At 43.6% G+C, this 27,253-nt stretch overlaps 1 protein-coding gene across 5 annotated transcripts in view; it reads left to right on the forward strand.

The window, feature by feature from the left end:
• SLC1A7 (solute carrier family 1 member 7) overlaps window positions 1-27,253 on the forward strand; it is a 92,843-nt gene that overhangs the window by 40,180 nt on the left and 25,410 nt on the right. For all 5 annotated transcript variants that reach the window (XM_037907171.2, XM_007062178.4, XM_043521092.1 and 2 more), the window contains 2 exons: window positions 13,141-13,183; window positions 15,466-15,685. In XM_037907171.2, coding sequence (XP_037763099.1) covers window positions 13,141-13,183; window positions 15,466-15,685 — 263 coding nt within the window. The remainder of the gene's footprint in view (window positions 1-13,140; window positions 13,184-15,465; window positions 15,686-27,253) is intronic.

Consider the following 27,253-nt stretch of genomic DNA (forward strand, 5'->3'; position numbering starts at 1 on the left):
CCCCATGGATCTCTCCCTCACAGCCTGCAGAGGTCACGGGTCCACTGCCCAAATTCCCCAGATCCTGCTCTCAGCCTCACATGCAGAAGAAAGACACAAATTCCACCGCATCTGAGTTTGGTTTACTTGTAAATTGAACACAACGATGCCATCTTTTTTTCAGGGAAAAATCAAACTTTAAATATTCAAATAGTCAAAGCCTGAAGTCTGCACACAAGCATTCGAGATTTATTCACATAAGAGCTTGGAGAAAGTGAAATTTAAAATTGTACTTGCAAGTGTTTACACCAGAATACAGTATATTTTTCATGGAATGAGACATGGCTTGACCCAGGAGGAGGACAGGGTTCTCAAACCCCTTCACAAAATCCATGGCACAAGGCAATTAAGCTTGCCAGATGAACCTGCCCACATCATTTGTTTCTCGGATTGCACTCCCAAGGACACTCAGTTATTTTATGGAAATGTGATGAGATGTAATTGAGTTTAACCTCTGTATCCAGTCAATAATAGCACTGTCTTTTTAAAAGTCTATTTATTATTCCAAACTCTCTGCTTTATGTGCATCCTCCACAAATAAAATCCCACAGACTGTTAATAAAACAACTGCTGGAAGTGGGTTTCCTGTTTGCTACATACGATGGGTGAAATCCTGGCCCTATTAAAGTCAATGGCAAAACTCCTGAATATCGATAAGGAAGTCTGGATTAAATGTAACAGTGTATCTGCTGGTTCAAGCTAGGAGAGTTGATCCTGTAGCTGAATGCTAAATCGCTTCCATTCACAGCTGGAGACCGTCTTTATATCATACAGGAAGCATCTGGCATCCTTTGAATAAAGAATTCTAATGAACAAGAGAAATGTTACGTAACTAAGGTTTTGGATAGGCCTTGTTATGTATTTTTAATAAGTTTTAAAAGTGCTCTTGAAAGGTGCCATGTTGATTGCATTGGGATCTGAAGTCACAGAGACCATCAACTCATTTCATAAACTGTAGCTCACCAAATAGATGTCCATATGGCAATGTCTTTTTTTCTCCTTTCTTGATAACTATAGAAAACATCATCATCCTGCCTGTCACTCAGACCTATAACCTGGTCATCATCTCTCTAGGTCCCCACATCCAGTCTAAGTCAAAGTCTTGCTGTTTCTTTCTACATAACATCTCTAAGATACAGTCTTTCCTATCCATCCACACAGCTAACTCTCATCCAGGCTCTCATCTTCTTGCCTCCTGACTAGGGCAATATTCTTTTCTCTGGCCCTGACAAATGCAGTCTTTTCTCACATCCATTCAGAATGCTGCGGCAAAGATAATTTCCCTAGCCTATTGCTCTGTCCGCATCCCCCCATCTTTGCATCCCTCGACCGGCTCACCTTTCTCTATAGCACCAAACATAACTGCCGCTGCGCTCGCTGAATTGCCACCGCAGGACATGGACTGCTGCCCCATTCTGAAGGCCGCCCAAAGCACCTGCTTGGAAAGCTGGTGCCTGGAGCTGGCCCTGGCTACAGCCTCTCAGTAAAAACAAAACTTGGCTTGTCCTTAATGAAAGTTCATATCTTCCTTTTACTACCTCTAGAGATTGGATTTGTTCAGTTGTATCCTCTGCCAATGAAATCCTACCTCTGTCATAATTCAGCAATTTATAAGCTCAGTAATGAATAACATCAAATGTATTAAATAGACATTCAGAAGAGTAATGAGGCAAGAGAGTTAGAAGCTGTCAAGGTCCTTTAGCATCAGTTACAAGGCATAAAGCTTTACTGATGGCCAGGTCTAAATATACCATGCTTTAAACGATTTATATGCTTTAAAAGAGCATGCTGCATAACTCCTATGTAAGAAGAATGTGACAGGTAGGAAGGTCTGAGTTCTATGCCTATAGTGGTTTTCTGATATTTTGTCTTCCTGTTTGAATTGTCTGAGTGGTGGCACACACGGTGAAGTTGGGAGAGAGCTGTAGAGTCCAGGGAGTTTTTGCAATTAAGACTGAAGAAATGATATGGAACATGTACTGAGGCAAAATAGCCACTGTCATTTCTTGGAATTTCCTATGCCACAGAAATCTGGAAATGTTCAAAGAAAGAGCAAAAATAATAGAAGAGATACAGACCGACCAGACTTGAACATGAGATCCTGAGATCTACAGCTCCTTCCATTTTAAAAGACAGGGAAGGGATGGGATAAAATCCTTGGATCTGAAATAGTAGCTATGGTTTTTCTTACAGATCCAAAAATGGTAGATGCCTATTTTCTGAGTTGGATGCAGCACAAAGTGGTAAAAGTCTCACAAGAACTGTTGTTCTCATGGGATTTTAAGATAACTCACAAGATTTTGGTATCTGAACCCTAGCGCTGCTTTGGCCTTAAACCTGCTTTCTTAACTCTCACTTAAACCTAACCTAGATCCTGACTCAAACACATCTGTCTCTAGCCATCATGAAAAGACCCCTGGGGCAATCTAGTCCATCCTCAGGCCAATGCAGGAGCTCTCCCTGATATAACTCACCCTCTTTCTTTTCCAATATACAGTTGCTGGGGGCCAACTAAAACCAGTGATTCATGAGACAAATGGAAGTCTGTAACTGTATAGGAGATGCTTAGCAAGGCTGGTGTTTTAGGTCAGGTCTTTTGTCAGTCGAGGTGTAATAAGGTGTAATTTGTGACAGATGTAGCAGTGCCAGCAAAAGCTCCTAATATAGACACTGTTATACTAGCAAAACCTGTGCTTTTACGGGTACAGCTTATTTTACTCGGGAGGCTAGGATAAGCTATCAAGGCAAAAGCGCAGTTTTGCCAATGTAAGCTGTTTCCACACTAGGAATGCTTTGTGGGTATAGTACACCGGTATAGCTATACTGGCAAAGCACTCCTATGTAGACCTGGTCTCAGTCTCTTTCGATGTAATTTTATTTCAAGTTTCAGACATGCGTGCACATTAACACCCTATTGTCTTTAATGTTTCTAATGCAAACTCTGAAAGGCATCTGGGAGTATGTTTTCTTTGTTTCATACTTAGACTGTAAGCTCTTTGGGGCAGGGACTTTCTTTATATACTGTCTAGCTAAGGGACTTATATGGCCCCATTACAATAGTATCTGAGCAGCTCACAGTATTTAATGGATGTATTCTCACAACACTAGTGTGAGGTAGGGAAGTACTATTAGCCCTACTTTACAGGTAGAGAAATACGGCAGAGAGAGACAAGGTGAGTTGCCAAAGGTCATACAGGAAGTCTGTGGTAGAGAAAGGAATGTCCTCTGTTTGTACAGCGCCCAGTACAGTTGGGTCCAGGACTGGGGCTCCTAAGCACTAGCACAATACAAATAATAGATAATAAGCAAGGCTTTTTGGCTTTGTTTTTCAAGATTAGTTACAACAAATGATGTTTTGGGATGAAATTTGCTATGCCCCCCCCCGGGAAATATGAATGGAAAATTATCAGCCATTTTTGTGTTACACAAGAGCAGAGGGGGAATATATCCCCTTTTTAAAAATTCAGATTTTGAGTGTCTTTTCACTTAGATTACTCAAAAATGAGCCAGATTTTCAGTAATTACTTCTGTATACAAATCAGGTGGTTTAAATGTTACCTTTGCTAACTGCAATTAGTTGGCAAATATAAAAAACGAATTACAGGTATACTTATTTGTACTCACAAAATTGGAAGTCAGATAGAAGCCTATTTAAAGGTGAACTGCCTTGCCAAAAAAGGAAAGTACTGTCCTCTTAGTTGCTGTATGATGTTAAAGAAGACTTCCAAAGAGCTTTTGTTTTTTAATTAATTAAGTCTAAACTTTCTGTTCCCTGCTTCTTTTTTAAGATTTGAAATCTCAGGTCTTGACTTGCCTTTTCTTGCTGGAGGAGTGAAGAACTAGAGAGAAAGTGACATCACAAATGTCTGAAACCAGGGCTGCAGTTTTTTCATGAGATAGAAGACAGTTTAGTCAAACTGTTTAAAGCTCTGTGTTTTTGTTTGTCTTTATAAAGGCCTTATTAACTCAAACTTCTGGCAAATGGTTGAGATAAAAGCCCTGTAAAAATCCCATCTCCATCAGCTGAGGACTGGGAAAACTGAGATGAAGGATGGCCCAGAGAATAGGGTGATAGCCTGGTGCTTGTGAAACCCAAGTTCAATTCTCTGTTCACCCACTGATTTACTGTGTGACTTTGGGCAAATCATTTAGTTTCTCTGTGCCGCAGTTCCCCGTCTGTAAAATGTGGATAATACATCCCTACATCTCAGGGGTTTTGTGAGGCTCTATACATTAAAGGCTGTGAGGCGCTTAAATACTACAGTCATGGAGGCCATATAATATCTAAAATAAGATTGATATAATCATAATTGGCTGACATCTGAGCTCTCATTTTAACTCCCACCACTCCAGCAAAAATGGGTAGGTCAAGACTTGAAATTCCTGATCTAAAGTACCAAACGCCTACAAGAAAAAATTAGGGTGTGGGTAAGCAGGAGGATTTAGAATTTATGAGGCTACCTTTATGCATCACAAAAGGAATAATAAATGGCAAAGTTTTCCCCCTCTTGCAGGTCACCTTTATAAATCAGGCCCTTAAAGTTTGAGGTTGGCATGGTGCACTATTGTGAGGAGGACAGCGATCTTTTCTTGAGTTTTGAAGCGTTTGGTTTTGAGACAGTACATTTAAGAATGTTCTAAGTGCTTTTTTAAAAAGACAAAGATAATTGATTTATTTAAAGAAATAAGTATGTGTAATCCACTGTTGGGTGTTTTACTTGTTCCTCTCAGTGCATCATTCCAGATAGGTGTGTGTTTGTCTGGCTGTGCACGCATTCAAAGCCAACATAAAACTAAACCAGTTAAGCAGTACCCTGCACGCTGTGGCTGGCCCTCCCTCCACTATAACATTTCTGTGATCAATAATTGTGTACAATACATGTCTATCAATACATCTGTCCAACAGCTGGTATACAGAGCCCAATCATTTACATATTAGGACCATATATTCACTAGACAAGCTGCATAAAAAAATTGCCACAAATTTGGGGATGAACACTCAAACGCAAAATATCAACATCAAGCCCAGTGTTTAAATCAGCAGTTAGTATTCATGCCTCATCCTGTTGTCATAATCATGTTCTTTCACTTATGAAGTTTATTCATGGTGCCACTGAAATCCTGGGATCTTTGCAATACATCAGTGGGAACAAGATTTGTCCCATAATCTTAAAAAAAAAAAAAAAACTTTAAATGATTTAGAGTCCTACATATCTTAATAGGCTGCCTCCCAGTTTTGCATGTAAGGCTGAGCATGTCTGCAAATCTCTGCATGTGCCCTATCCGTTAGCTGATTGCAAATGCAGGATTTGCATGCATTTTTATTCCTGTTCAAGTCTAAATAGACATCGTGCCATTGTGATGTAATCTGGCTCAAAAACACCGAATAAAACTCTGAGGGTCAATCAGAATTGACCTACACTGATGGGCAAATTCACTGAAGTCACTGGTTTGCCTGGGAGGGTAAGTTAGTGCAGGCTTTATCTGCAGATGTTCATAAATGCTGCTAATATAACAGGAATTAGAAGTAGGCAATTGGAAACTGGGTACATCTACAACCAAGCTTGAGGTGTAGTTTCCAACTTGGGTAGACGTATGTGTGCCAGCTTTGGTTCATTTAAAACACTACAAATAGAAATGTGGCAGTGGTAGCATAAACAACAGGACAGACTAGCTGCCCTGAATACTGTCCCACCCGGGACCCTAGATATCTACTGGGGCGGCTAGCCCAAACAAGTACCTGGAAATTACACCTCCAGCTCAAGTGTAGGCATACCCTCAGTCAGATTGGCCAGGTTTACTCAAGAGAGATTAATTTACATAATTAGTTTTTAAGAAGATATAAATAATTTAGGGTGGGATCTGTTGCCTTCAGTGGGAGCAGAGCTAGGCCTGCCCTGAGGTCTTTTGAAAAGCTTACCCTTATTTCCAAGCTAGACACGTCTAGATTCCACAGAAACTGTGTTTCTTCAAATGAGGGAGCTTTATTTCTTAATATTTACTGTAGTTTGGAGAAAGCCCAGGCTGTGTAGAACCGGAAATCACACTTGAATCTGTTTACAGTGGGAGTTGAACAGTATACTAATAAAAGTTGGCATCTACAGTAAGATTTTTTAGAGCCCATTAAAATACCAAAGGGATTAAGCCAGGGGTAGGCAACCGGTGGCACGCGTGCCAAAGGCGGCACGCGAGCTGATTTTCAGTGGCACTCACACTGCCCGGGTCCTGGCCACCGGGTCGGGGGTCTCTGCATTTTAATTTAATTTTAAATGAAGCTTCTTAAACATTTTTAAAACCTTATTTACTTTACATACAATAATAGTTTAGTTATATATTACAGACTTATAGAAGGAGACCTTCTAAAAACATTAAAATGTATTACTGTCATGCTAACCTTAAATTAGAGTGAATAAATGAAGACGCGGCACACCACTTCTGAAAGGTTGCCGACCCCTGGATTAAGCTATGATTGAGCTTTTTTTATACCATGACCTACTATTGTGAGTCACTGGTATGGAAATTGATGTGATGGAAATACCTGTTAACTCTATCTCATCGCAAACTACCAAATGGAATTCATTTCAGACCCACTTTAGCTCTGTCCCACCCACACAAACCTGGTATTAACTCCTTGTTTAGGACTATAAATGACTTGATTCCTTATTTATGTTCACTCTTATCCCACTCAGGCTGCGAATATGCCCTTTGCTCAAACTAGTCTACTAACTGCGCAAGGCCTTGTCACCCCCCGCCCCCCGCGGTTGGCTCCCACCTAAGGGGAAAGAAAATTATCCAGGATGGATAATCAAAGAGTTTTCTCTTGCAGCGTTTCCTCCTCATTATTCTGTCAGGGGTATGTGACTTACCCCTCTCTCCTGAAAAAGAAGCAGGGTAGCTGTCTCCCAAAACCAGCAGGTCTCAGGGGATTGACAGAAGCCAGGCCCATCTGAACCGAGCCCTTGTGCCTATGCAGTGTCTCTCAGCTCTTTGAGAGCAACAGTGCCTGAAGAAGCCATGCAGGCAAGACGTCCCTTACAGCCATAGAGTGGGTAAGTTAATGGTGACGATATGCTGCAGGTAGTAGGTGTGTCTTCTCCGATGCCTTGCAGCCTGAATTTCACAGGGCCTCTTCAGAGAGAGAACAGTGTTGTGAAGGTGTCACTGCCAGGCTGTTTCCCATCTCCTGCTAACCAGGATCTCAGCCTCTTTGTTTGTGGAGATGACAAAAGTGCCTAGAGCTGAAGCAGAACAAGCTGGTGGGGTTACAGACCCCAAACTGGAATAAAGCATTCCTTCTCTTGAAATAGGTGCAAACATTGTCTGGTGTAAAGGAACTTGTTACTTGTCATGTCAAGACCCTGATGAAAATGAGCTGTGTCTTTCATGAAGCTATCTCAGTGAGTCAGCATTTAGCTCAGTCTATCATCCCACTCAACTAGCACCTTTATGGATTTTCCTGAATAAGCACTTTTTGTGGGGGACGAAATTGCTTTCTCTCAAAAATGGTTTTCTGTAAGAAAGCCATCATACTGTCATCTTCCCTACCTGAGCCCAGCCTTCCCTGAGAGTAACAGAATGACAAAGTTCCCTCCTCCCGCTCCTCACTGGTTCCAGAATAGTGTGCAATAGTTTCACCCTAATGAAGGAAAAAAGGGTCGCATTTCAGGGCAGAGCATTTCCATGGATGTGCATACTGCTTTGATCTGGGAAGAGGCAGGCAAAGCACAATTGGATCCATTAAGCTAAGCCCCGATTAGTGATTTTTATATTCTATGAGTGTCTTTTATCACAGTAATGAGGATTTTAATACCTCATGAATTCTGAAAAGCCTGTGGTCCTTTTTGCTGAAGGTGGGAGTGGGGGGGAGGGTGATGTTATCTAATAGGATTAGACAATAGAGATGGGAGGTTTCAGAGTAGCAGCCATGTTAGTCTGTATTCGCAAAAAGAAAAGGAGTACTTGTGGCACCTTAGAGACTAACAAATTTATTTGAGCATAAGCTTTCGTGAGCTACATTAGCTCACGAAAGCTTATGCTCAAATAAATTAGTTAGTCTCTAAGGTGCCACAAGTACTCCTTTTCTTTTCACAATAAAGATGATCACTGATGTGCAACTATCATCCTCCCATGGGCACTGAAACGACTGATTTATTTTATCATTGTGGGCCAAATTCTGCCCTCACTTTCACTAATATAAATCTAGACTAAATCCACTGACACCAGTGGAATTATTTGGATTTACCGAGATACAACTGAGCACAGGATTTGGCCCAGTGTGAGGAAATTACAGTATAGTCAGAAGTCAGTGGAGTTATTTCAAATGTTCACCAGTGGAACAGAGAGCAGAATTTGGCCCATTTAGGCTGGGAGCGTAATGTAATAAAATCTCATTCCATGGGCAAGTTAGTGATAGATAAGGAAAGTGCCATTTGATTTGTAAAAATCTACAAATTTCATTGGTGTCACCCTCTGTGGGATAGCCGGGGGGACTCACTGCCCGCATCAGCTGCCACCTGCAGGTCCTCTGGTTGGTGCAAATGTTGATAATACAGTGTCGTTGGAAATGGGTCAAATTGGGTATCATTCAAAAGCCCTTTCTCCCACAAATACAATGGTACCAAACATGACACACCTAGAAAATTATGTAAATTATTTCCATCAAGATCATGCTACTGAGTTTATAGATAAGATTGCTTATAAAAAAAATTTAATCCCACATCACTTTAAGATTCTGGTATTATTATTTTTATGGCCCACCTGTGGTCCATGAAGTCCAAGAGTTATGCTGGGAACTTTAGAAATAATTTAAGCATCTAGCTCTATTTATTTAATAAACACGGCAACATTTATGGTAGGAGACAGCAACGAGTCGCTCAGAGTGATTAATTGTTATTTGGTAAGCACTCACAAGGTGTTTGATTCTGCTTGTAATATTGAAAGACACAGTCCCTGCCTTGAGGAGGCTGCAGTCTGATGCCCCAATCCTACATTAAGATCCACATGGGTTGATTGTTATGCCTGTGCAGAGTTATCACTGAAGTCGATGAGTCTCTCGGGGGTGCAAGACTCCTTGGATCAGACTGCAGTGTTGGAGCCATAAAGACAGGCAAAGCGCCCATTGAGAGACTGAGAGGTTGGGATATCTTATAAGTTTAAATTTTGTAATATGTTGAGTTAAACAAAAGTGCCGGGGCTCTGAGCTATACTAAACTCTCTGCAGCTGTAAACTTTCCTTAAGGGGGAATTTTGGTTCAGCCAGGAGGGGCAGACAGCATGGCCCCTCAGGAAGCCATGTGGCAAGGGAGCTGTGTAGAAGCCCTTGGCCTCTCCAGGGATGCTCATGCCCTCTGCAGATATCACAGGCAGTTCTTGGGACACTCCCAGAAGATTGAAGCCTCTGGAAGTTCCATGCTGAAAAAATTCAAACCCTACTTCCCCAATTACAAGATACCAAGGAGACCTAAGAAGCATAAATTTGCAGAGCTTCCTGCCCCCTATTTGAGAAATCTCAGTGTACAGTAGTAGAATGTGTCCCTAAAGCAGGAGTTTGTATGGAGTTTCTGCAGAGGTCTGATCCAGCCAACGAACTCCCATTCATCTTCCCTGACCATACATCCTGGTGATATACTCCTTAGCATTATTCCTTATTAGTCCATGAGATGTACCTTTTGTGAATTGTACTTTTGATTTTTTTTAATTAAGAAAGCTGAACTTTTGGCTAATAGTGGATTTTCCCAAGCCAAGTAAAGCAGCTTAAAAAAAAAAAAGCCAAAGCTCTGGCAAACACATTCATGTCAACTCCCTTGCACTAGATCATTTGGGTGGCTTTAGCAAGGCTGGTCTCAAAGAATGGTCAGAACGGATGACAACATATTATATAATATTGGAAGAATTCCAGACTACAGTATTATGAGGACCAGTTGTAATTCCTGCAGGATAAAGAATTATTAAAAAATAAAATGATTTAATCCTCCATGAATTTAGCTAACATTTAATCTAGCTACTAAACATGATATTTCCTTTCTCCAGCAGTCTCAATTTGATCTTAATGCTATTAATTAGGGCTGCAGTATTGAGGCAGGAGACAGAAAGCACTATTAATTCAATTCATATTACAGTCTGAAAGCTCCAGCCTATATCTTTGGTTCATATTCAGAGAAGGATAAAAATCCTCAATGAGAATCTGTCCTTGCAGATTAATTCTCCACCACACAGCACATTATAATTTAATCACAGTGAGACTACTTTGTACTTACACAGCGCCTTTCATCAGACCATCTCAAATTGCAAAACTAACATGAATTAACGTAGAGTGTCCTTAACAATCTTAGGGCAGAATCGTTCACTGGGGGAGGCAGGGAATAATATGGTGGTGGTGAGTTCTTTTAAGTGCTTCCCTCTCCCCACCACTCCCACACCAGCCTTTCCCAGATCCAGTTTCCAGCAGCTACTCTTCAAGTAATTTCTGATCTCAGCCAGGCCCTTGGAGAGCTGGGATAAGGCACTGTCACAATCTGATGTAAAGGTGACATACAGCTGGGTGTAGTCTGTATATTGCACAGTTTTAGGCCCATACTGGATATTTGACCACAGAGACTCACAAGTATTTATGGGGGTCAGATGTGACTAGAGAACTAAATGCTAAATCTCAGTATTCAGGCTTTTGTGTTATCACTGGGGGTGAAAACTCAGAGAAGACAGCAGCACAGCGTTTACGATCGCCGTTATTGCTTACAATAGACTACTGTCTGTTATAAACAGTGACTGAGTCAATAAGGAATTGACTTAAGTTAAACCAATATAAAGCACTCAAACTGAAATTAAAGTGTCCCTCATCTGTAAAACAGTGGGATGGAAGCCTGGAAGATGTTTTTCCTACACTGAGACACAGAATGTTCTGATTGCAACCCTACCAAATAGCAGGCATGCTCTATTGCACAGTGGCCTCAATTCAGGAAAACACCCCTGTTCAGGACACCAGTTAAAGATGCACATGCATGAGCACTCTCCTGAGTAGGGTGACCAGATGTCCCATTTTTATAGGGACAGTCCTGTTTTTCGGGACTTTTTCTTATATAGACGCCTATTACCACCCCCCACGCCCCATCCCATTTTGTTCACAGTTGCTATCTGGTCACCCTACTACTGAGTAGGGATGGACAGTGCACATGCACTGAAGTGCTCTCCTGACTTGGGGATTGAGATGGACTTTCAACAGAGAAGTCCTTTGTTTAGTGAGCATTACAGCCACATATTTTCATACAAACTGAACATGAATGCATAAGATTATGCTAGAGTATTGCTCAATTTAGGCTTATAAGTTTCAGGATGAAAAGAAATCCATTTAAAAAATAATCTTGCCACATTTTAAAATTCCTGGGAATTTTTTGTTCCCTGGTGTTAAGTTCTTGATTTAGTGGTCCTTTTGCCCAGAAATAGAATTCTCACTGGAGCCTGGAGAGGGCATTCTTTTCTTCTTTACTTAAAATGAGAAGTCTTTCTAAAAGATATTGTCTAGCTCAGAGGATATGGACTCGATGCAGAAATTAGTGAGTAAGATTCTATGACCCACATTACCTGGGAAGTCAGAGCAATGATAATAATGGTCCCTTCGAGAGTTAAAAATCTATGAATCTCACTCTGAGGCCATAAGCATGAGGTCTCTGTTTTGCTCGTGCTCGCTCAGCAGTGGTAGAGGGTGAAACTCCTAATTAGCATTTTTCCAAAAGACACTGATTTTCTGCCCCTGGAAAAGCTCATAAACATTAAAAGAGTGACCATTTCTAAGAGATTGTGCAGCTCTGGTCTAGATTCTTTTAATCAGGAATCAGATCCTCCTTTTGAAAAGCAGTCTGTTCTAGGTAAAGGGCACAGACATCAGAGCCTAGCCCACTTATAATCATAATGGGATTGACAGAAGCATGGCAGAAAGTACTATTATTAACTATTATTAATCATTATTATATGTATTATAGTAGTGCTTAGAAGCCCAGAAGTAGATTGAGGGCTCCACTGTGCTACGTGCTGTCCTGAAAAGCTTACAATCTAACAAGACATAACAGGAACGGGAGAAAGGAAATATTATATTATTAAATATGAGTCAACAGTGTAACACAGTTGCAAAAAAAAGCAAACATCATTCTGGGATGTATTAGCAGGAGTGTTGTAAGCAAGACACAAGAAGTAATTCTTTCATTCTACTCCATGTTGATTACGCCTCAACTGAAGTACTGTGTCCTGTTCTGGGTGCCACCTTTCAGGAAAGATGGGGACAAATTGGAGAAAGTCCAGAGAAGAGCAACAAAAACGATTAAAGGTTTAGAAAATGACCTATGAGGAGAGAGTGAAAAAATTGGGTTTCTTTAGTCTGGAGAAGAGAAGACTGAGAGGGGACATGATAATTCAAGTACATAAAAGATTGTTACAAGGAGGAGGGAGAAAAAATGTTCTCCTTGACCTCTGAGGATAGGACTAGAAGCAATGGGCTTAAATTGCAGCGAGGACAGTTTAGATTGGACATTAGAAAAACCTTCCTAATTGTCAGGGTGGTTAAGCACTGGAATAAATTGCCTAGGGAGGCTGTGGAATCTCCATAATTGGGGATTTTTAAGAGCAGGTTGGAGAAACACCTGTCAGGAATGGTCTAGATAATACTTAGTCCTGCCATGAGTGCAGGGGACTGGACTAGATGACCTCTCAAGGTCCCTTTCAGTCCTGTGATTCTATAATTATTCCCATCTAGGAGATGGGGAACTGAACCAGAAAGAGTCTGAGTGAGTTGCTGCAGGTTATACAAGGAGTCTGTGGCAGAGTCAAGAATTGAATCCAGATCTGCTGAATCCCACACAAGATGTTCAGAATTGTGTCCTTAAACCTCTACTTTAAACTTGGTGGACTTGGTTCTCCACTGTTATGCCTTCTGTAGCTATTTACACCCATGCAGAGTGAGCAGGAAATGCTATGAGATTGGAGTCTTTTCTATCCTCTGGGCACCGACTTTGCACAGTTGACTACACAAGGGGGAAGGTAGTGGACACTGAGGACCAACAAGGGTAACTAAATAGCCCTTTGACAATGATTCTTTTATCTATTTCTTTCCAGGAACATGTTTCCAGCCAACCTTGTTGAGGCCACATTCAAACAGGTGAGTGTCTGCATTGATGCTACAGAGAAGCCATCTTAAGATAATACATGCAGTGAAAATTTTTAAGCAAAAATTGAGATTTGTCAGAAGTATTCTGGTACTGTATATTGGTTCATATATACTCAGTACCTTCAGTGGCATCTGATGCGAATCCCTTTCAAGTCTATGAGAGTTTTTCCACTGACTTCAGTGGCTTTGTGTTAGGCCCATAATGAGTAATCACTTTGCAATACAGGAGTGTAATCAGAATCATTCAGCTATTTTAATAATCACTTGTTTTTAGGTTAGAGGAGAAAGTAGCTGGAAGGGTTACCTATTTTGCCAATGAATGGGAATTGGAGTGGGAGTCAGGCATGGGTTTGTTTTGTTGTCAGTTATTTGGCAACAGATTCCTTCATGTTTTTAATTTTTTTTAAATGCTTCCATACAGTATTTTGATGGGCACAATACAAATCATACAGCGCTTGATCTGTATCTTCAATAGCTGTGGCAAGAGCTCTGCACTTCTGAGGTTCAGGCCTTAAATAACTAATATCCAACAAGCACTGCATATGATCTATGGACAGGTCTAGACTAAAATATTGATGTATGTAAATCACAATAATGGAACTTGGAGCAGTCACAAGTGCCTATGGCACGTAGTGACTAGGTACATACTAGGTACATACTACATACATACTAGGTGCATACTATCATATGTTCTGCACCAGGTGGTAATGCAGTGTTGCCATGGTACTAAAAGGCTGGAATGCTGATGGCGTCATGTGTTTGCTTGTGAGTGGACTTGTAACAAAAATGTAAGAAGGACACAATCCTGTTGATGTTAGGGTTGATATGGGTAAAATTCTCAAAAGTGTCTACATCACTTAGTAGGCTCCTACGTGACTTAAACGGTAATATTTTTTAAAATACCTATGTTCGTGAGATGTGTCTTTGGTTCAGAAAGTAGTGTCATATCATCCTATAAATCGGAGCTGCTTGTGCTGTTTTGATATTTAGTCATTTTGGTGAGGAAGAGTTTGAAATAGTTTGTATTAGCCCTTTCCACCCATTTTGCTTGATTTCACCCCACTTTCCTAGTTCTCTGGAACATGGATTTTTGATTATCCTTAGTCCCCTGTGAAAATGATTTGAGATCTGCCCAATAAATTGGACGTAAGAATATGGAAGGCAGGGGGAGAGAGTGTGAGAGTACACAGGATAATTCCTTATTTGTTCCTTAATTAGAGACATTGGCCCAGACCCCAAGTTCTGGCTGAGGAGTGCTCACTGCACCTCAGGAAGTGGGGTGCACAGGCACCTTTAAGCCACCTTTGCACCTCCCACAGCCTAGGGACAACAAGGTCCTCATCAGGAATCATCAGGGCACAGGGATCCCCCACCTATGCCCCCTTTTCTTGAACACACCAGGGACCAGGAAGGGAAGTGGTGTAGGTGCCCCGATGGCAGCTCTGTGCTACCAGACAACAGACATTTGCTAATATACTAATTTGACGTTGGCTCTTAAGCCACAAATGTATCAATCAGAAGGCCTGTGCCATTCTCTAAGAGCTCTCTGAGAGGGCTGTAAACATGACTTCTGAAACTGAACAATGTTGTTGGTGATCCTGGCCCTCATTGAATGGCATTAGGGAAGGGCAGAGAACTTTACATAAGTAAACCATGTGGCAATAGAATCACTTTTCCCACCACTGAAATGCAGTCATCCGGCAGGTGGAAGGTATTTAAGAACACACAGCAAGATTACACAAAAGGAAGTGAAGAAGGATGCTGTATCCAGTTAAAGCAATGTGGGAATTTATTTAGGCAGAACCTAATTACCCAAACTGGAGTTTGAGAAGGACACTTTATCTAAAAGCTTTGAGCAGGTTAAGTAAGAGGAATGCTTGGGTGTAATCCCTTTCAAATGGGATATATTGCATGGAATCCTTACCTTTGGTGGGACAAAGGAAAAGTCACTGATTAGCATTTGAGGGAGTTATTCCTAGTTACACATGAGAAGAGCGAATATAGAGAAATGCCCTAGCAGGGTTCGATATGTCTGCTGCCTGAAGTTCTGCATGGGGGAGTTCCTGATTTTGTCAGATTTTTACAAAAAAAGAGTTGTTTTTCCAGTAGCTTGGGAGGAGGGGAAGCTGTTTCTCTTTCTTCCACACATGCCCCTTCCTTCTTTAATAGCCATTCTCCTTTCACAAGGCACTTTGGAGCCCATTAAAGCAATCTGGGGACTCATTAACCCTTTAGTCCCTGATGACCCACTATAATATTCTGTGTTCTTTCAGTATCGCACCAAGAGCATTCCTATCGTCAAATCCAACAAGGCAGCTTCTGAAAGCACCACTCGTCGGATCATAATATATGGGGTCCAGGATGAGAATGGATCCAATGTCCAGAATTTTGCCCTGGATATCACTCCCCCTCCAGAAGTGATTTACAAATCTGAGCCAGGCACCAGCGATGGCATGAACGTGCTGGGGATTGTGATATTCTCTGCCACCATGGGTATGTTTTAAACATGTTGGAGCAGGTCATGTTTGAATTGATCTGTGTATTGTTGTTTTGGGGTTGGGTTTTTATTTCAGGGAATCGGGGGTGGGAGGAGAGTTCTTGTTTAGTATTCCTGATGTAATTATTTCCCACCTACCCTTCTCTAAACTTCAAGTCAGAAAACACATGTCCTAGTAATGTACTCCAATCCTTTGGGGATGAACCTTGTTCATAATCCTTGATGACATTTCCTTTTCATGCTCCTGATTGTTTCTATGCATGCTGCTTTTCCCCCTTTTCCTTTTAATTTCACTAAGCCTTTGTTTGTTTATTGTGTATTTGCATTTGTAAGCTACTGAACTGTACTTAGGGGCCTTTTGCATATAGAGGGCAGTGAGGAACAACAGAAATGTCTGCTGTATAGTTTTCACTTCTAACATGTGTACTTTGGGCTAAGTAGCCCTATGGTTAGAGCAGGGGTGGGCAAACTTTTTGGCCCAAGGGCCACATCTGGGTATGGAAATTGTATGGCGGGCCATGAATGCTCACGAAATTGGGGGTTGGGGTGCGGGCTCTGGGGTGGGGCCGGGGATGAGGAGTTGAGGGTGTAGGAGGGTGCTCTGGGCTGGGATTGAGGGGTTCAGGGGGCGAGAGGGGGATCAGGGCTGGGGCAGGGGGTTGAGGCGTGGGAGAGGGGCAGGGGGCAGGCTCCAGGCAGTGCTTACCTCAAGCAGCTCCCAGAAACAGCGGCATGTTCCCCCCTCTGGCTTCTACACAGAGGTGCGTCCAGCTGGCTCTGCACGCTGCCCTGTCCGCAGGCACCACCCCTGCAGCTCCCATTGGCTGCGGCATGAGTCACTCCCTCCTGAGTAGGAAAGACAGACAGACAAGGCATTTAGTGCTTGGACTAAGAACAGAGGGAGGATAACAAGGGGACTCCTTCTGTTGCCTTTGAGGGCCACCACCTACCAGAATGAATTGACATTTGTCCCAGTGCTGCATACGGTGGCTGTTCAGAACTTCATGGATAGAACTCAGACCCCACCTATTTTAAAAGCACATGCATCTACTACTTGAGAGAAAGGAAGATTAGCAGTACAGGGGCTGACACACAGCTGAGCAGTTCTGATTCTGTCCAGTAGGGGACAGTGATACTTCCAATCCACTATCCTGTCTCTAACCATGGCTGGATCCAGAAGCTTCAGAGGAAGGTGGAGAAACCTTGCAATGGGCAGGAACAGGATAATTGTGGACAGGAAAAATTCTTCTTAACTTCCTTTAGTTAGAGGTTGCCTTATGCCTTGAAACATGAGGGTTTACATCCCTTCCCAGATATTGGTTTTATCATTAGTAATATAAATCTGGATGCATTTGTTATCAATATAAATACCCCAGTTTTTTAAATCCTGTTAAATGCTTGCCTCAGTGATATATTGAGGCATTGAGTTCCACAGGATAATTATGCATTGTGTGGAAAAATATTTCCTTTTATTAGTTTTAAATTTGCAGTTTTTTGCTTTCATTGAATGTCCCCGCTACAGTTTTATTTGTATCATAGTTCAATGTTAGTAATTATGTATTATCTAGGAGGCTTATCGTAATGGACTTTGAGAGCTCTTATCCATTTAGAATGTTCAGTTTTACGGGCCTGAAGAACTCAATAGAACTCTTTATAGGTTTCAGAGTAGCAGCCGTGTTAGTCTGTATTCGCAAAAAGAAAAGCAGTACTTGTGGCACCTTAGAGACTAACCAATTTATTTGAGCATAAGCTTTCGTGAGCAACAGCTCACTTCATCGGATGCATTCAGTAGAAAATACAGTGAGGAGATTTATATACACACAGAACATGAAAAAATGAGTGTTTATCATGCACACTGTAAGGAGACTGATCACTTAAGATGAGCTATTACCAGCTGGAGAGTGGGGTGAGGGGGAACCCTTTGTAGTGATAAACAAGGGGAATAAACAAGGGGAAATAGTTTTACTTTATGTAATGACTCAACCACTCCCAGTCTCTATTCAAGCCTAAGTTAATTGTATCCAATTTGCAAATTAATTCCAATTCAGCAGTCTCTCGTTGGAGTCTGTTTCTGAAGTTTTTTTGTTGAAGAATAGCCACTTTTAGGTCAGAAATCAAGTGACCAGAGAGACTGAAGTGTTCTCCGACTGGTTTATGAATGTTTATAATTCTTGACATCTGATTTGTGTCCATTTATTCTTTTACGTAGAGACTGTCCAGTTTGACCAATGTACATGGTAGAGGGGCATTGCTGGCACATGATGGCATATATCACATTGGTAGATGTGCAGATGAACGAGCCTCTGATAGTGTGGCTGAGTTGATTAGGCCCTATGATGGTGTCCCCTGAATAGATATGTGGACACAGTTGGTAATGGGCATTGTTGCAAGGATAGGTTCCTGGGTTAGTGGTTCTGTTGTGTGGTGTGTGGTTGCTGGTGAGTATTTGCTTCAGGTTGGGGGGCTGTCTGTAGGCAAGGACTGGCTTGTCTCCCAACATCTGTGAGAGTGATGGGTTGTCCTTCAGGATAGGTTGTAGATCCTTGATGATGCGTTGGAGAGGTTTTAGCTGGGGGCTGAAGGTGATGGCTAGTGGCGTTCTGTTATTTTCTTTGTTGGGCCTGTCCTGTAGTAGGGGACTTCTGGGTACTCTTCTGGCTCTGTCAGTCTGTTTCTTCACTTCAGCAGGTGGGTACTGTAGTTGTAAGAATGCTTGATACAGATCTTGTAGGCTGCAGTAGATTTATTTCTTTATTTATTGAAATGTTTTCTAACTGGGCTACAATTTGAGTCAGAGGGAAGGGAATTTTACCCCTCCTTTAGACGTGCCTATGGTCCTTCTGATAATGGTAAAGTGATGATTTTCACATAGAGATGCTGATAAAAAGAACCCCTTTATCTGTGTTTATGATGTTGTGCTTGGAAGGGAATGTGTGCAGCAGATGTGGTTCCAAAAGCACCTTTGATTTTTCTTATTTTATGCATGGTTTGCATTAGTAAAAGGGGGCAAAATTCCAGCCTGTCAGTATCACATTTTTCTCTCCCTTTTGTTTCCGCAAGATGTGGAGTCCCACTTGCATCCTTGTTAGAAACCTGAGATCCCCTAATTTTCAATGATTTAACACTCAGCCCTCAAAGCACCATGTCACAGCCACTGACCGTCCAGCTGAGCCAAGGATTACTAGACAGGAGTCTCTTCACTGCTAAAACAACAAGGAATCTGGTGGCACCTTAAAGACTAACAGATTTATTTGGGCATAAGCTTTCGTGGGTAAAAAACCATTTCTTCAGATGCATAGAGTGAAAATTACAGATGCAGGCATTATATAATGACACATGAAGAGAAGTTCTGCAAAATTCATTTGCAAATTTAACACCATTAATTTGGGCTTGAATAGGGACGGAGAGTGGCTGGCTCATTACGAAAGCAGCTTTGCCTCTCCTGGAATTGACACCTCCTCATCTATTGTTGGGAGTGGACTACATCAACCCTGATCGAATTGGCCCTGTCAACACTGGTTCTCCACTTGTGAGGTAACTCCCTTCTCTTCATGAGTCATTATATAATGCCTGCATCTGTAATTTTCACTCCATGCATCTGAAGAAGTGGTTTTTTACCCACGAAAGCTTATGCCCAAATAAATATGTTAGTCTTTAAGGTGCCACCGGACTCCTTGTTGTTTTTGTGGATCCAGACTAACACGGCTACCCCCTGATTCCTCACTACTAGTATTCATTAGATTAAAGGGGATGCATATGCTATTGAGTCATGCAAACCATTTCTCTACTCCCCAGAGCTGAGCATGCTATCTCAGCAATGCTTCCAACTTCTGCTGACTCAGGGATCAAGAGGTCAGGAGCTGAGCCCTTGTCTCTGAGTAGGGGTGCACAGAACAGCCAGTAGACCGCTGGGCTAACCTATAACCATGTTAGCTGTCGTCAGGTTTTAGATATACACACTTACATCTTGCCATAGGCCAGTTGATCAATTGTACCAAGGTAGAGGATGGTTGGTTGTTATGTTAAATTCTCCTGGCATAGTTACAGCACCAGAGGGAACTCAGCCGTGTATACCCATTTATTACATGGTTGTAATTTTATACTTAAGAATCTGGCGACGAGCACATATTGTGACACTCCTGAAGCCGGGGAAGAATGCAATGGAGCCAAAGAACTTCAGGCCTATATCACAACTATGTCATTTCTGCAAACTGTACGAGCGTCTCTCATCCTAAACCACCTATCACCATTCATGAAAAACATGAGCAAGCTGGATTCCACCAGGCAATTAATGCACTGGTCAAGTGCTGAATATCATTCAGTACATCAAAGATGGCTTTGAAAAGGGTATGGTAACAGGCACTGTGTTTGTCGACCTATCAGCAGCATATGACACAGTGAATCACTGAAGGCTCCTCACTAAAGTATACAAGATGATGAAAGATCACTGCTTCATACCACTGATACAACCTCTACCAGAGCACTGATGTTTTACATTGAACTGTGTGGGAAGGAGAACCAATGGCAGCAACAGAAAAATGGCCTACCAAAAGGGAGTGTACTTTCACCAATACATTTCAACATCTACATCCATGATCAACCAATCCATATCAGCACAAGTTTTATCTATTCTATCGATCCATGCATCACCGCCCATGCCAAGGATCTTGCCCAAATTGAAACTACGCTAACTTTGGCACCGTCTGGGCTCTCAGTCTATTACCCCAAGAACCAACTATATGCTAACCCAGCCAAAATGCAAGCAAGTCTCTTCCAACTTTGGAATCATGAGGCCGATAAACAATGTAACATCATCTGGAATGGGATATCACTTGTTCACTGCTGGAATCCTGTCTTCCTTGGGGTGACACTAGACTTCACTCTCTCCTTCAAGGTACACATAGAGAAGAAAAGAGGCAAAGTTAGCACCCAGGACAACATACTCAGGAAGCTTGCAAATTCAAAAGGGCGAACCAGCCCAGCAACAGGGTATGTCTACACTACGAAATTAGGTTGAATTTATAGAAGTCGTTTTTTTAGAAATCGGTTTTATATATTCGAGTGTGTGTGTCCCCACAGAAAATGCTCTAAGTGCATTAAGTGCATTAACTCGGCGGAGTGATTCCACAGTACCGAGGCAAGCGTCGACTTCCGGAGCGTTCCACTGTGGGTAGCTATCCCACAGTTCCCGCAGTCTCCGCTGCCCATTGGAATTCTGGGTTGAGATCCCCATGCCTGATGGGGCTAAAACATTGTCGCGGGTGGTTCTGGATACATATCGTCAGGCCCCTGTTCCCTCCCTCCCTCCATGAAAGCAGCAGCAGACAATCGTTTTGCGCCTTTTTTCTTGAGTTACCTGTGCAGATGCCATACCACGGCAAGCATGGAGCCCGCTCAGGTAACCGTCACCATATGTCTCCTGGGTGCTGGCAGACGCGGTACTGCATTGCTACACAGCAGCAGCAACCCCTTGCCTTGTGGCAGCAGACGGTACAATAGGACTGGTAGCCGTCATCGTCATGTCCGAGATGCTCCTGGCCACGTCAGCCAGGAGCACCTGGGCAGACATGGGTGCAGGGACTACATCAGAAGTGACTTGACCAGGTCATTCTCTTTAGTCCTGCAGTCAGTCCTATTGAACTATCTTATGGTGAGCAGGCAGGTGATATGGATTGCTAGCAGTCCTATTGTACCATCTTCTGCTGGGCAGGCAAGAGATGAGGATGGCTAGCAGGCCTATTGTACCATCTTCTGCCGAGCAGCCATGAGATGTGGATGGCTTGCAGTCCTTCTGCACCATCTGCTGCCAGCCAAAGATGTAAAAGATAGATGGAGTGGATCAAAACAAGAAGTAGACCAGATTTGTTTTGTACTCATTTGCTTCCCCCCCCCCCCGCCCGTCTAGGGGACTCATTCCTCTAGGTCACACTGCAGTCACTCACAGAGAAGGTGCAGCGAGGTAAATCTAGCCATGTATCAATCAGAGGCCGGACCAACCTGCTTGTTCCAATAAGAACAATTACTTAGGTGCACCATTTCTTATTGGAACCCTCCGTAAAGTCCTGCCTGAAATACTCCTTCATGTAAAGCCACCCCCTTTGTTGATTTTAATTCCCTGTAAGCCAACCCTGTAAGCCGTGTCGTCAGTCGCCCCTCCCTCCGTCAGAGCAACGGCAGACAATCGTTCCGCGCCTTTTTTCTGTGCGGACGCCATACCAAGGCAAGCATGGAGGCCGCTCAGCTCACTTTGGCAATTAGGAGCACATTAAACACCACACGCATTATCCAGCAGTATATGCAGCACCAGAACCTGGCAGAGCAATACCGGGCGAGGAGGTGACGTCAGCGTGGTCACGTGAGTGATCAGGACATGGACACAGATTTCTCTGAAAGCATGGGCCCTGCCAATGCATGCATCATGGTGCTAATGGGGCAGGTTCATGCGGTGGAATGCCGATTCTGGGCTCGGGAAACAAGCACAGACTGTACAGACTGGGACCGCATAGTGTTGCGGGTCTGGGACGATTCCCAGTGGCTGCGAAACTTTCACATGCGTAAGGGCACTTTCATGGAACTTTGTGACTTGCTTTCCCCTGCCCTGAAGCGCATGAATACCAAGATGAGAGCAGCCCTCACAGTTGAGAAGCGAGTGGCGATAGTCTGTGGAAGCTTGCAACGCCAGACAGCTACCGGTCAGTCGGGAATCAATTTGGAGTGGGCAAATCTACTCTGGGGGCTGCTGTGATGCAAGTAGCCCACGCAATCAAAGATCTGCTGATATCAAGGGTAGTGACCCTGGGAAATGTGCAGGTCATAGTGGATGGCTTTGCTGCAATGGGATTCCCTACTGTGGTGGGGCCATAGACGGAACCCATATCCCTATCTTGGCACCGGAGCACCAAGCCGGCGAGTACATAAACCACAAGGGGTACTTTTCAATAGTGCTGCAAGCTCTGGTGGATCACAAGGGACGTTTCACCAACATCAATGTGGGATGGCCGGGAAAGGTACATGATGCTCACATCTTCAGGAACTCTGGTCTGTTTCAAAAGCTGCAGGAAGGGACTTTATTCCCAGACCAGAAAATAACTGCTGGGGATGTTGAAATGCCTATAGTTATCCTTGGGGACCCAGCCTACCCCTTACTGCCATGGCTCATGAAGCCGTATACAGGCAGCCTGGACAGTAGTCAGGAGCTGTTCAACTACAGGCTGAGCAAGTGCAGAATGGTGGTAGAACGTGCATTTGCTCATTTAAAGGTGCGCTGGCGCAGTTTACTGACTCACTTAGACCTCAGCGAAACCAATATTCCCACTGTTATTACTGCTTGCTGTGTGCTCCACAATATCTGTGAGAGTAAGGGGGAGACGTTTATGGCGGGGTGGAAGGTTGAGGCAAATCGCCTGGCTGCTCGTTACACGCAGCCAGACACCAGGGCGGTTAGAAGAGCACAGGAGGGCACGGTACGCATCAGAGAAGCTTTGAAAACCAGTTTCATGACTGGACAGGCTACAGTGTGAAAGTTCTGTTTGTTTCTCCTTGATGAAACCCCCCGCCCCTTGGTTCACTCTACTTCCCTGTAAGCTAACCACCCTCCCCTCCTCCCTTCGATCACTGCCTGCAGAGGCAATAAAGTCATTGTTGCTTCACATTCATGCATTCTTTATTCATTCATCACACAAATAGGCGGATGACTACCAAGGTAGCCCAGGAGGGGTGGTAGAGGAGGGAAGGAAAATGCCACACAGCACTTTAAAAGTTTACAACTTTAAAATTTATTGAATGCCAGCCTTCTGTTTTTTGGGCAATCCTCTGTGGTGGAGTGGCTGGTTGGCCGGAGGCCCCCCCACCGCGTTCTTGGGCGTCTGGGTGAGGAGGCTATGGAACTTGGGGAGGAGGATGGTTGGTTACACAGGGGCTGTAGCAGCAGTCTATGCTCCAGCTGCCTTTGCTGCAGCTCAACCATACACTGGAGCATATTGATTTGATCCTCCAGCAGCCTCAGCACTGAATCCTGCCTCCTCTCATCACACTGCCGCCACATTTGAGCTTCAGCCCTGTCTTCAGCCCGCCACTTACTCTCTTCAGCCCGCCACTTACTCTCTTCAGCCCGCCACCTCTCCTCCCGGTCATTTTGTGCTTTCCTGCACTCTGACATTATTTGCCTCCACGCATTTGTCTGTGCTCTGTCAGTGTGGGAGGACAGCATGAGCTCAGAGAACATTTCATCACGAGTGCGTTTTTTTTTCTTTCTAATCTTCACTAGCCTCTGGGTAGGAGAAGATCCTGTGATCATTGAAACACATGCAGCTGGTGGAGAAAAAAAAGGGACAGTGGTATTTAAAAAGACACATTTTATAAAACAATGGCTACACTCTTTCAGAGTAAACCTTGCTGTTAACATTACATACATAGCACATGTGCTTTCGTTACAAGGTCGCATTTTGCCTCCCCCCACCGCGTGGCTACCCCCTCAACCCTCCCCCCTCCCTGTGGCTAACAGCGGGGAACATTTCTGTTCAGCCACAGGCAAACAGCCCAGCAGGAACGGGCACCTCTGAGTGTCCCCTGAAGAAAAGCACCCTGTTTCAACCAGGTGACCATGAATGATATCTCACTCTCCTGAGGATAACACAGAGAGATAAAGAACGGATGTTGTTTGAACGCCAGCAAACATACACTGAAATGCTTTGTTGTACAATGATTCCCAAGTACGTGCTACTGGCCTGGAGTGGTAAAGTGTCCTACCATGGAGGACACAATAAGGCTGCCCTCCCCAGAAACCTTTTGCAAAGGCTTTGGGAGTACATCCAGGAGAGCCGCGAATGCCAGGGCAAATTAATCCTTTCACATGCTTGCTTTTAAACCATGTATAGTATTTTAAAAGGTACACTCACTGGAGGTCCCTTCTCCGCCTGCCGGGTCCAGGAGGCAGCCTTGGGTGGGTTCGGGGGGTACTGGCTCCAGGTCCAGGGTGAGAAACAGTTCCTGGCTGTCGGGAAAACCAGTTTCTCCGCTTGCTTGCTGTGAGCTATCTACAACATCATCATCATCATCTTCTTCGTCCCCAAAACCTGCTTCCGTGTTGCCTCCATCTCCATTGAAGGAGTCAAACAACACGGCTGGGGTAGTGGTGGCTGAACCCCCTAAAATGGCATGCAGCTCATCATAGAAGCGGCATGTTTGGGGCTCTGACCCGGAGCGGCCGTTCACCTCTCTGGTTTTGTGGTAGGCTTGTCTCAGCTCCTTAAGTTTCACGCGGCACTGCTTCGGGTCCCTGTTATGGCCTCTGTCCTTCATGCCCTGGGAGATTTTGACAAAGGTTTTGGCATTTCGAAAACTGGAACGGAGTTCTGATAGCACGGATTCCTCTCCCCATACACCGATCAGATCCCGTACCTCCCATTCAGTCCATGCTGGAGCTCTTTTGCGATTCTGGGACTCCATCATGGTCACCTCTGCTGATGAGCTCTGCATGGTCACCTCTGCTGATGAGCTCTGCATGGTCACCTGCAGCTTGCCATGCTGGCCAAACAGGAAATGAGATTCAAAAGTTCGCAGTTCTTTTCCTGTCTACCTGGCCAGTGCATCTGAGTTGAGAGTGCTGTACAGAGCGGTCACAATGGAGCACTCTGGGATAGCTCCAATACCGCCGAATTGTTTCCACAGTACCCCGAATTCGACCCGGCAAGGCCGATTTAAGCGCTAATCCACTTGTCAGGGGTGGAGTAAGGAAATCGATTTTAAGAGCCCTTTAAGTCGAAATAAAGGGCTTCATCGTGTGGACGGGTGCAGGTTTACATTGGTTTAACGCTGCTAAATTCGACCTAAAGTCCTAGTGTAGACGAGGGCTAAGAGCCACCACATTTGCACTTTACTATTCTACAGCCGAATATGCATGTCAGGTGTTGGAAAGATTGGCTCCTGCAAAGGAGCTGGACCTGTGCTTACTGACAGCAGCTGCTACATCACAGGATGTCTAAAACCAACAAGCGTGAACAGCCATTGTATGCTTATTGGAATTGCTCCACCAGATATCAGGACACTGGTCACAAGCAAACTGGAATGACTACAACAGGTGGAAAATAACAGACATCTTCTACATAGTCACACCATGGCAGTTAGCCACCTGAATTGTGGGAAAGCTTCCTAGATGCAACAGAACTGCTTAAAAATTCACCAAGGGCTACATGGCTGGAAAGGCAGTGCACACAATTCAAAATACTCAGCGAGGACATTAAAATGCATGTCAATATTGCTGAACACATTCACAGAAGTGCAGAGAAGGACTGGTTGACCTGACAAGTTTAAATTGCCTCTGAACAAGAGCTGGCAGGTCAACAGTCAATATGCAGCAGTAGGGTTATTCCAATGACCCAGACATGTGACTGCAGTGAAACGCAAACCATGGAACATCTGTTGATCTGCCAGCTCCTGGAAGAACCATGCACTATAAAAGACCATGCCAGGGCTTCAGACTGGGCCAAATCACATGCCCATCACTTGAAAAACCTATGACTGTGATGGAGGGACAGGAGAAGAATTATATATGTGCATTAAAGATTCGTTTTTAGATCGTGTCAGATTGGTGGCTGTGGAAACGCAAGATTCTGCTACTTAAGACCACCTATGTGTTTTGCTTCTAGGAGCCGGACAAATTGCCCATACAGCAACTCACTTAACAGGGTATTTCTTGACCTTTGGCAGGAGCTCTACATCACCTTCCTCCCATCCTAGGGAAAAATGAAGTGGCGGGGATCAAATGGAGGGTGTGTGGATGGGCCTTGGAGGAAAAGGAAAGCATCACTCCAAATATGCTATGTATGAAAATATCACAATATATATCAAAATAATTCATTTGGCACTGCGTGCTTCATAGCAGTTCTGCTATGAACTTCGTAGTTCTGCTCAGTCATTGGGCCTGATTCTCATTTACACCAAGGCCCCTTTACACCATTCTAGCAAAGTAAAGGGGCTTTAACATGGGCATAACGTATGGCCCCCTTACACTGCCAGAGTGGCATAAAGAGGCTTTAGCATAACTGAGAATCAGGCCCATCCTCTCTTAGTAACAGAAACCTGCTTTTTCTTTTTCTGGAAGCAGGAGGTGAGTGGCTTAGCAATTTTAGCTTAGGAAGAAAGCCACATGCAGGACTCTTCTCAATTTCAAGGTTGTGTCTGGTCCTGGCCAACTCTGCCCCAAAATGGGCAGTGGTGGCCAGAGAAGGGGTGTGAAAAAAGCACTTTAAAATGCACTGATTCAGGGCCTCATCTAGGCAGCCTTCTAGGGCACCTAGCTGGGTAAGTGTAGCCCTGTTGGGGTGTGTGTGATGGATAAGAGGTGAGAGTCTAGCGCAAACTTTGAAGAATTGGAAATCATCTTTTAAATCACTGAGAGTAAAAACTTTGCTTGGAAATGACCACTTGGGCTTCTTACATAATGGCTGCAGAAAGGGGCTTGTGCAAATGACAGTAGGGTAAACTGGTGAGGTTTTACTGTTGATGAACAGTTCTTGAAACCATCCCTTAGTGTATTTATTGTACTTACTTTTCCATGTGTAGTA

This window comes from Chelonia mydas, chromosome 8, assembly GCF_015237465.2.
Source record: "Chelonia mydas isolate rCheMyd1 chromosome 8, rCheMyd1.pri.v2, whole genome shotgun sequence".
NCBI classification, from domain to species: Eukaryota; Metazoa; Chordata; order Testudines; family Cheloniidae; genus Chelonia; species Chelonia mydas.